At 46.9% G+C, this 10,668-nt stretch overlaps 1 protein-coding gene across 2 annotated transcripts; it reads left to right on the top strand.

Annotated features, from left to right (window-relative positions):
• The first annotated feature begins 271 nt into the window (after positions 1 to 271).
• LGALS4 (galectin 4) lies at positions 272 to 7,232 on the top strand. 2 transcript variants are annotated; one of them, XM_090260072.1, is made up of 10 exons: positions 272 to 393; positions 720 to 808; positions 2,150 to 2,354; positions 3,956 to 4,090; positions 5,861 to 5,887; positions 5,988 to 6,029; positions 6,204 to 6,233; positions 6,526 to 6,614; positions 6,753 to 6,918; positions 6,997 to 7,232. In XM_090260072.1, exons 1-10 carry the CDS (start codon positions 349 to 351, stop codon positions 7,141 to 7,143), a joined length of 975 nt encoding a protein of 324 aa, XP_090116198.1. In that variant the 5' UTR covers positions 272 to 348; the 3' UTR covers positions 7,144 to 7,232. The 2 variants fall into 2 exon arrangements, with proteins under 2 accessions (XP_090116198.1, XP_090116200.1); XM_090260074.1 differs by lacking the exon at positions 5,861 to 5,887.
• The last annotated feature ends 3,436 nt before the right edge of the window (positions 7,233 to 10,668 follow it).

The raw sequence follows: 10,668 nt of genomic DNA, 5'->3' as shown, positions 1-10,668 counted from the left end.
GCAGGGTTTTATGTGCTCTGATAAGGCACTGGCAGGGCCCAAGTTCACTAACACTTCCTCTTTGCCAAAGGGTCTAGAGGAGGGGTCCCTGTCCTGAGACCCCCCAGGCCTGGCCCAGATGGCCTGGGTTCTGGCTGGTTACCACTGAAGCTGGTGAGATAAGGGAGACCAGGGGGTGCTCTTGGAGATATGAACCTGGAATGCTCAGAAGAGGAACCTTGTGAACCCTGCCCTGCCTGCCCCTCCCTTATGCTCAGGTATAAGAGTCAGCCACCACCTGCCATCTGTCACCACTTCCCACTCCTGCAACTCTGCTCACAGGACGAGCCACCAGCCCAGTCTCTCAAGATGGCCTTTGTCCCTGCACCTGGCTACCAGCCCACCTACAACCCGGTGAGATACCGGCCCAGGCATTAACCCAGGCCCTGGCTTATCTCAAGCCTGACCCCTATACACCAATTTACTTTCACCCTGAATTTTGCAGGTGCCCAACCAACCCCTGGGTCTGATTTGCCCAGCACTGACCATGGCAGGGTACTCCCACCCTGTCCCCGAGGCTACTTATGTCCAACCAGACTCAGCCCTCTTCATCTTCATGCTGATCCCTCACTCCTTAGTTTCCTCTTTCTTGCTTAAGGAAGTGGGGGGCTTCTCGATGAGGGGAAAAGGCTGCAATAGGCAGATGGCCTTTGAGGCCCCTCACCCGGCCCCTTCTACAGACTTTGCCCTACAACAAGCCCATCCCTGGAGGTCTCAGTGTGGGAATGTCTGTCTACATCCAAGGAGTGGCTAGCGAGAACATGAAAAGGTAAGACCCTCCCCCAGGCCAGGCTAGGCTGGGAGGGAGGCTACTGGGGGCTTCTGGCCTTCTTCTCTTCCTCCACCCCGGCTGGGGAGGGGCTCTGTGCCGCCATACCTGATGGCCAAAGGCCATCCCTGGTCTGGGGAGTCCAGGCTTGGTGATCAGATCAGGAGGGGAGCCCTGGGGGCTTAGGGGGAGGTCAGGGTCCTCACCATAAGAGGTGGCCCAAGAGCTGGGCTGCTGGATTGGAAGTGATGGGTGTAATAGCATGAATGAAAACCACAGGCCCAGCCAGAGCTGGCCCAGTTCTGTCACCAGCTGTGTGACTGGGAAAGCTACTATACTTCCGTGTGCTTTAATTTCCCATCTATAAAATGGTATTGTTTTGAGGACTCAATGTGTAAAAGATGTAGAACTGGGAAGTAAGCACTAAGTAAGTCCTAGCCTTTTATGCTTATGGCCATAAAATAGCGATAATAATTGAACTAAAGTAATGGAATTGTTGCTTCTGTGTTCATTGTTTCTCTACTCGTCGAGTGCCCACCTTGTCCCTGGGCACTGTGACAGAACAGTCAACAGCACAGACAAAGACCCCTGTCCTCATGGAGCTGACATCTTAGTAGAAGAGACAGATGAAAAATAAATAAGTTAACTGTGTGATATATCAGATGGCGATAAGTGCTACAGAATCAAATAAGGAGGGAAAGCAGATGGGGGATGGATGTGGGGGAGAAGGGCGTGGCATTGTCCCTTTAAAGAGAGTGGCCAGGAAAGGCCTCCCTGGGAAGGGAACATTTCAGCACAGACCTGACAGAGGTGAGGGAGGGAGCCTGGACTGTATCTGAGGGAAGGGCGTTCCAGGCAGAAAGAACAACCAGTGCAAAGGCCCTGAGACGGGTGTGTGCCTGCCCGGGGATAATAACTGAGGATGCTGGTGTAAGGGGAGGTGCTCTGACTTGGGTGTTCACAGGTGCCCTCTGGCTCTATGTGGGGAATGGCCTGCAGGTCCAGGGAGGGAGCAAGAGGACTGAAATGATAGATGTTGGGTTTCTTTCCTAGGACAGTGCCCGGCCCATGGTGACCAAGAGTGAACTCAGTTTCAGGGGCAGTCCTATTAGGGGGGCTAGGGAGGAATCTAAGAAGGAAGGGGAGTGAGTGAAGGGGTGGAGTGGGGAATCTGCCTCCTGGAACTCAGGGGCACAATCACCCCCTCCTGTTTTAGATCAATAGTGGCAAGGTTGCCCCATCAGGAACCCTGGAACAAGTTGGGACAGAGAGGGCTTCCCAGAGAAGGGTCTGCTGGGGAGGCAGGTGGGGCCACGGGAACAACCCTTTACCTCCCGCCAGGTTCTCGGTGAACTTTGTGGTGGGACAGAGCCCAGGGGCCGACATCGCCTTTCACTTCAATCCCCGCTTCGATGGCTGGGACAAGGTAGTCTTCAACTCACACCAGGGCGGCAAGTGGGGCAGCGAGGAGAAGAAAAGGAGCATGCCCTTCCGCAAGGGCGCCGCCTTCGAGCTGGTGATCATGGTCCTGGCGGAGCACTACAAGGTGGACTTTCCGGGGCGGGGCCTCCTCTCCCCTCCTCCCCCGCCCCTCCTCCCTCCCCCTCCTTCCTTTTTTCCCTCTTCTTCCTCTCCCTCCTTTCCCTCCTCCCCTTCCTTCTTTCCCTCCTCTTCTATAAACAGTCATTTTGCCATGATCGCGCCTAAGAATTGAGTTTGTCCTTAGCGTCACCACATGTTGAGCCAGTGTTCCAGCCGTTTCAGACATGCCATCTTTGTTGTTATCAACAGTTTGTCCAAATCAAGGTGCATATGAGAACCCTGCTGTTTCTCCTGACTTCTCTCAGCCTCGATCTATTTCTGTGCCTTTGTTTTTTTAAGTATGTGTGGACTTGGTGCTGTGCTGTCGCCTTCTGCTCTGTGCTCGCGTATCACGTGTGTAGGAAAGCCCCTGTGTTGCTGTCACACCTGGTGTGGTCTGTGCATTCTGATGCCTGTGCAGGGCTCTGGCGCACCCACTCTGAGTTCGCTCCATCCCTGCGTCCAGCTCCCCATCAGTAACACTAGCAGACACCCTGTGCACATGCATCCCACATGACCCGTGCGAGGAGCCCCCTGGAGGAGAACTGTTGGGCTGGACCACCCACCTGGACTTTATTTGCCCTCATTATTGGCACCAGATTTCTAATCTCTAGGAGTTAGCACCATGGTTTGAGGTTGGACAGGGACGGATTTGAGTCTGGGCTTTTCCACTTCCCAGTGTGTGGCATTGAGCTGCTCAGTCTATCTCCCCTGGAGCCTCTGCTTTCTTTTTTTTTCTTTAAAGATTTTTTAAGTTTATTTTTAGAGAGAGGGGAAGGGAGGCAGAAAGAGAGGGAGAGAAACATCTATTGGTTGCCTTTCACATGTTCCCAAATGGGGATGTGGCCTGCAACCCAGGCACATGCCCTGATGGGGAATCAAACCACTGGCATTTTGAATCACAGGCCAGCATTCAATCCACTGAGCCACACCAGCTAGGACTGCTTCTTGAACAACAGGGACAATCCCTTGTCCTGCTTCAGAGCTGCTGAGAGAATCACCCTGTTGATATAGTGATGGGAAGTGCTTAACATGTAGGAAGCACTCAGTACTGTGAAGCTGGCTCTTGGGCCCATGGCCATTGCTCAGCACTATAACTAGAACTGTACAAGGCAAGGCTCTACACAGGATTGGCACAATGCCCCTGATAGTCTTTGCTGGGTTTTGATTCTCCCAACAATCCCAGAGTGAACCCCTATTTCACAGGTGAGGAAACAAAGTCCCAGAGAGGTGAAGTGATTTATCTGAGGTCACACAGCTAAGACATATCAGAGATAGACCACCAATCCAACTCATTTGGTGCTCAAACTAGGACTCAGACTCAATTCTCACCTGATCTCCATCCCCAGACTAAATTCTATGTTCTCTCCCATCCACCAATCTGTGAGCTGAATTTTGACCCCCACTTGACCTCTGACCTGTGGACTCCAAGGTTTCTGACTCCAAAGCTATCCCAGCTCACCCCCAAGACTTTTGATACCAAGTTAAAAAGACCCCTGTTCCCTGCTTCCTGTCTCTACCTTCCTGGGTCATGGGTGCTAACTCTGACCTTACCCTGCCCTCCAGGTGGTGGTAAATGGAAGTCCATTTTATGAGTTCGGGCACCGGCTCCCTCTGCAGATGGTCACCCACCTGCAAGTGGATGGGGACCTGGAACTTCAATCAATCAATTTCATCGGAGGCCAGCAGAACTCAAGTCAGGTGTGTAGTATCTCCCTCTCTTACTTGCTTTCCTCTTTAATCAATTCATTCCCACATTTCTTTACTTCCTGGCACCCATTGCTGGGTGATCCCATGGACCCAGAGGACCAAGACAGTCTACTGTATCACCAGATGGTGTTGGCCAGGAGTGGTCAGGGCCAGGATGGAGGACACAGAGGAGCTTTGGGTAGTCTTAAGAAAGGGCTTCCTGGAGGAGGAAGAGGAGTGTAATTTTTTTTTTTTTTTAATTTATTGATTGATTTTAGAGAGAGAGGAAGGGAAGGAGGGGGAGGAAAAAAACATCAAACTGTTGTTCCACGTGTTTATGCATTCATTGGTTGATTCTTGTATGTCCCCTACCGGGCATCAAACTCACAGCCTTGCAGTATTTGGGACAACTGAGGTACCTGGCAAGGGCAGGAGGTATGTAAGTTGGGTCAGGAAGTGAAGGTGAAGAGGAACAAAAAGCACAGGAATAGTACGTAAGTTCCTGAGAATTTACTTAATATAATTGGTTACCTGGAAATTCACTGAAAATCACCATGAGCTACCACTACACCCAGCAGAAGAGCCACAAGAAGAAAAGCACATGATACCAATTGTTGGTGAGGCTGTGGACTGGCCAACACTCCCATTCCTTGGAAAATGACTGGGCAGCATCTGTGAAAGCTGACCAGACACATACCCAACGACCTAGACACCCCACTCCCAGGTCCAGAGTGAATGGCCACCAGATACATGCACTGGAGCTACTCAAAGAAGCTCCTGACATGCCCTTCAGCTGAAAGCTCCACACTCCCAACCTGTAAGCCCTCCAGCACCTCCACAGGAAACACTTTTCAAAGGAAAATGTTCTGATGACCTTTGGCTCCATTTTACAGATGTGGGAACTGAGGCATAGAAGCTTAAGTAACTTGCCCAAGGTCATGGATCAGCAAGTGGCCAAACCACAGGGTCTGTGCTCAGGCCACTTCTCTCTCCCTAGTGAAGAAACATCAGGAATGTCTATCTGTAAGGTGGTCACCGGCCTATGGGCCTCATTTTACTATCATTCTTCATCAATGCATTTTTTAAAAAAAATCAACAATAAGGCCTTCAGAAAAGGGCCTTCAGAGTAGCTGGCTTAAAATGGAAGTCAAGGCAGAAAGGAAGTCATTAGAAAGGAGAGGAAACAGAGAGAGTGAATAAAAGTTTAATAGGGAAGGGAGAGGTGTTTCTGGCAGAAGGAACCACCTGTGAGAAAGTGTGGATGAGGGACAGCAACAGAGACAGAGATTGAGACAGAGAAACAGAAACAGACACACACACAGGCTGAGAGGCTGAGAGAGATGCAGGAGAGAGACAAGAAGCCGGTGCAAAGGATTCCTCCCAGCCCCAGTGCTGGGCATGTAGAAAGAAGGGCAAATGGTGGTTGGGGACCAGATGAGCATGAGTTTTGTGTGGGCCTGGGAGGAATGTATGCTTTATTGTGCAACTTTGGGATTGTGGGGGGTTGTGGGAAGGAGAGGGGCAGATGAGGAACAGCAGGAAGCCTGGATAGGAGAGGGTACAAGAATAGAATTTACCAGGCTGGTCCTAAGGGGTGGAGTGAGATTCACTGTGTACTGGACATCCCTAAACACAGTGGGTCCCTCTCCACTAATGAGGCATTTGAATACCACCCTTTGACCCCAGAGTTCCCTTGGGGGGGGGGGGTTGTCCCCAGGGCAGGCATCCTTCCAGGCCCTAGTTCAGAGTTCCTCTCATCATCTCCTCCCTCTGTTCCCATAGACCCCCATGACTATTCCGGCATACCCAGTAAGTACACTTGAGGTGGGGGTTTGTGGCGGAGGGGGTCCTGGGGAAGCTAAGGACCCCAGCCCTTCTCACTGTTCCTGCCTTTTTTCTGTCCATGTAGGGTCCTGGACAGAGCTGCCAATCCTCACCAAATACTCTGCCTGTAAGTGGGAGGGCTGTATGGCCATCTGGTGGGAGCCGGTGAGAACTGGGAGGGTCATAGAGGTCTGACCCCCAGGAGTAATAATCCAGCACCTAGAGATACACCTGCATGCTGTGGCTGTGTTGTAAATATTTGTTGAATAATATAAAATATCTCTTTTTCTTCACTTCACAGACCATGGGGGGACCCCCAACCTTCAATCCGGTAAGGAGCCCTGCAGTTTCGGGCTCTGTGGTGGCGATTTGTGGGGAAGCAGGAACTGTGGGGGGTTTTAGGGGCTCTGACCCACCTGGAGCCCTGAAAGGGCAGGAAATAGGGTGGCAGAGGGTATTTGGATGGCACGAGGGAACAGGGAGAAGTTGGTGGTCAGGGTGGGGCAGGGGACAAGAGTTGGGGACATTTTCCAGAATGAGTAGGAGCCCTTCTTGGAAAAACTCCTTGCATCTGGCTTCTGGTGACCTGAGAGATGATGGGATCCCATGTTCTCTTTCCCCAGCCTGTGCCATTTACAGGAAGAATACAAGGGGGGCTTACAGCCCGAAGAACCATCATAATCAAGGGCTATGTGCCTCCCACAAGCACAAGGTACAGAACCAAGGATGAGGCAAGCATCCTTGGCTTGTCTCCTCCCTCAGACCCAAGAGTCTAGTCCCCAGCCCCCTCTTCCTTTGGGGGACCAGGTGCTGCCCACCTTGTGACTCTCATCTCCCTCTCTGTGCCCAGCTTTGTCATCAACTTCAAGGTGGGATCCTCAGGGGACCTGGCTCTCCACATTAACCCCCGCCTGATTGAGGGCATCGTGGTTCGGAACAGCTATCTGAATGGCTCCTGGGGATCCGAGGAGAGGAAGGTCACCTACAACCCCTTTGGTTTTGGCCAGTTCTTTGACGTGAGTCTGGGTCTCTTTCCCCCTTCCCCGCAAAGCCTCTGTCCTGGCTGTGCCTCATGCCTGCCCCTCTCCCTGCAGTTGTCCATTCGCTGTGGCCTGGACCGCTTCAAGGTTTATGCCAATGGCGAGCACATCTTTGACTACTCCCATCGGTTTTCGGCCTTCCAGAGGGTGGACACTCTGGAGATCCAGGGTGATGTCACCCTGTCCTACGTCCAGATCTGATCTAATCCTAGGACCATACCTCCTGGGAACACATGGAGAAAAAACCCATAAGATTCCCTTCTAAGCCCCTAATAAATTGTCTGAGGGTATCTATGAGTGTCTGTGGCTCCATTCACCTCCCTCTCTGCTGCTCCTTCCTTCCTTGGTTCAATCATGCGCTGCTCATCCATCCTCCCATCATAATAAATCTAGGTACCCCACTCCCACCCAAAACTGAGATTGGGGCCATATGTGTATCAACTCATTCATTCCTCACAACAATTATCATCATCCAAAATTAGGAATGAACACCACTAATGACTCCAACAGAAAATGCAAAGGATTATTAGGGAAAAAAGAGGCAAACAAATTAGGCAAAACTGACAGTAGAAGACATTGAAAATGTTTTTTTTTTCCCCCATAGAAACATTAGGCAAGTTAGGCAAAACTGACAGTAGAAGACATTGAAAATGTTTTTGTTTCCCCATAGAAACATTCATAAAATTTTTGTAGAAATATTCATTACAATTTATTTGAAAATTAAAAAGACCTAGAGTAGCCCTGACTGGTGTGGCTCAGTTGGTTGGGCATCATGCCACAAAGCAAAGGGCCACCAGATTGATTCCTGGTCGGGGGCACATGCCTGAGTTGTGGGTTCAGTCCCTGGTTGGGGCATAAATGAGAGGCAACCAATCGATGTTTCTCTCTCACATCGATGTTTATCTCTTGCTACCTCCTCCTCCTCTCTCTAAAAATAAATAAATAAAATCTTTAAAAAAAAGACCTAGAGTCAAAACAAGTTTGAAAAGAAAAATGTATTTAAACTACATGGTTTCAAGATTTACTCTAAAGCTCCAGTAACCAAGAATGTGGCACTGGTGTAAGGAGAGGCACATAGACCAATGAATCAAAAGAGTCCAGAAATAAACCCACAAATATACAGTCAATTTATTTTTGACAAAAAGCTGTCAAGGTATTTTAGTGGGGGAAGACAGTCGTTTCAACATATGGTAAGAAATGAACCTCAACCCTTACTTCACACCATACACAAAAATTAACTAAAAATTGATCAGGACCTAAACATAAATACTAAAACTATAAAAACAGCTAGTAAAAAAAACCCACAAGAGATAATCTTTGTGACCTGAGAGAGGCAATGCTTTCTTAAATAGGACACAAAAGCACAAACTATAAGAGATAATTTTGATAAAATGCACTTCATCACAATTAAAGACTTTTGTTTTGAGAATCAAACTGTTAAGACAATGAAAAAGCTAACCACAGATGAGAAAATATCCACAATACATATATTGGACATAAGACTATATCCAGAAAATATAAAGAACTATTATCTGATCACAAAAAAATTACTATGTGTTTCTAGTAGCAAATTTGTAACAAAGAAAGAAAGAAAGAACTCTTATAACCCAATTAAAAATGGGCAAACAAAAAAAAATGGGCAAACAATTTGGACAGTTCACAAAAGAGAATATACAAATGGCCACTAAGCATCAGCAGTTACAGAAAAAATACAAATTAAAACCACAATGAGATAACAATACACATCCACAAACAGAAACCTGACAATACTACCAGTTGGCGAGGGTGTGATGTGACTCTCCTACATTGAGCTGGACATGCGGAATGGTCCCACCACACTGGAAAACAGCTGGGCAGTTTCTTATAAAGTTAAGCAGGCCCTGATGACATGACCCAGCAACTCAGCTCCTGGGTATTTACCCAAGACAAATCAAAACATATACCCCCACAAACACTTGTTCATATGATCCTAATGCATAGTCACCAACTCTGGAAACAACTCAAATGTCCACCAACGGGTGACTGCATAAACAACCGGTGGTATGGTCAAGGGGGCCAGACAGAAAAGAGCACGGACCCTACTTTTACACAAAAGGGCAGGAAGTATAGATGTATATATAATATATATGCTAATTTTTCTGATATTTGGAAATATATATTTCCAAAATATATATATGGTGGGGCAAAAGCAGATTTACATTTGTTCATATGGAAAATAATACAATAATAAATAACATAAGAATAAACTGCTTTTTGTACTCACAACTGTAAACCTACTTTTGCACACCCTGTATCTATTTCAATTATCCCCATAGTGTTAGAAGGAAAAATACATATATTAACAGTAACTATAATCTGGATTGTAAAATTGGGGATGATTTTGTTTTTCAAAATTCTGAAATAAGCATACATACATTTTATAATAAAAAAGGAGATTATAAAACGGGTAAAAACTACTGGCTGATATAGGTCCCAAGACACTCACTGAAGCATAGTTTGGCTGTAGGAGACGCTGTAACACCACCAGGCATCCAGAAGGGCTCAAGTGGCATTTGTGGTGTTTCGCCTCACCATGGAGCACCAGGCAGCCAGCAAAGAGAATGAAGGCAGACACATATATATTGCTAAGTGACAAAAACAAGGTCAGTGGGTGCTGGATGTTATTGCTTATGCAAGGAGGGCAAAGAAGCTGCATGTGCCTCTGTTTACAGAAGTTTTTTTTGAAAGACACAAGAAATGAACACATGGATTACAGCTGTTTACTCTCATAAAGGAAGACTTTCTTTTGCGTGTGTATATACATATAATTTATTTTGAAACAAAGGAAGTTGTAAGTGTAATACAAACATTTTTCCTACATTTGAGAATAAGTTGAAAACAAGCTTTCTTATCACCTTAAAATACTTTATTGTGTATTTTCTACAAATGAGAACATTCTCCTTCATGTCCACTATAAGGCAATGGTGAAAATTAGGAAATTAAAAGGATGGATCAGCCCTGACTGGAGTAGCTCAGTTGGTTGGGCAGCCCCTTGCAAACTGAAGGCTTGCCGGTTCAGTTCCTCCTTGGGGCACGTGCATGGGTTGTGGGTTTGGTCCCTGGTTGGGGTTGTGCAAGAGGCAACTGATTAATACCCCTTCTCTTTCTTCCTCCCTTCCCCCCTCTCTAAAAATAAACAAAATATTTAAAGATTACAAAAATCAAAAACATGTATTTATAATACTTGATAAATGCAAATAAAAGTAAAAACTAAATTATTCAACAAGCCCTGGGGACCAGGGGAATTCAGACTTTCTCAAGTTTTCCACTGGAAGAGGGGACCCCTTGTGAAAAGCTGACATAAGTGGATCCATTTTGTTTTGTCAATAAAAACTTTAGGAATATCTTCACATACACATTTGCAATCAAGTTCATAACACTAGTAGTTTCACTCCAATACAAATTATGTTAGCGAACTCTTAAATTTCAGACATGGTCATATATGTATATTTTATTTATTTATTTATTTATTTATTTATTTAATGATGCGTTTTAATTATTTAAAATTTATTCATTTTTAAAAAAGATTTTATTTATTTATTTTTAGAGAGAAGGGAAGGGAGGGAGAAAGAGAGGGAGAGAAACATCAATGTGTGGTTGCCTCTTGTGCGCCCCCAACTGGGGACCTGGCCGGCAACCAGGCATGTGCCCTGATCAGGAATCCAACCAGCAACCCTTTGGTTCAGA

This window comes from Furipterus horrens, unplaced genomic scaffold (genome assembly GCF_987537825.1).
Source record: "Furipterus horrens unplaced genomic scaffold, mFurHor1.1.pri manual_scaffold_13, whole genome shotgun sequence".
Lineage (NCBI taxonomy): Eukaryota > Metazoa > Chordata > Mammalia > Chiroptera > Furipteridae > Furipterus > Furipterus horrens.
This window is presented reverse-complemented; position numbering and strand designations above follow the sequence as displayed.

Bases quoted from the DNA above. Each gene is read 5' to 3' on its own strand.
- LGALS4 (XM_090260072.1), top strand. From the start codon at position 349: ATGGCCTTTGTCCCTGCACCTGGCTACCAGCCCACCTACAACCCG. The intron at 5,888-5,987 runs GTAAGTACACTT...CTGTCCATGTAG, and splicing joins TGACTATTCCGGCATACCCA to GGTCCTGGACAGAGCTGCCA. The intron at 6,030-6,203 runs GTAAGTGGGAGG...TTCACTTCACAG, and splicing joins CCTCACCAAATACTCTGCCT to ACCATGGGGGGACCCCCAAC.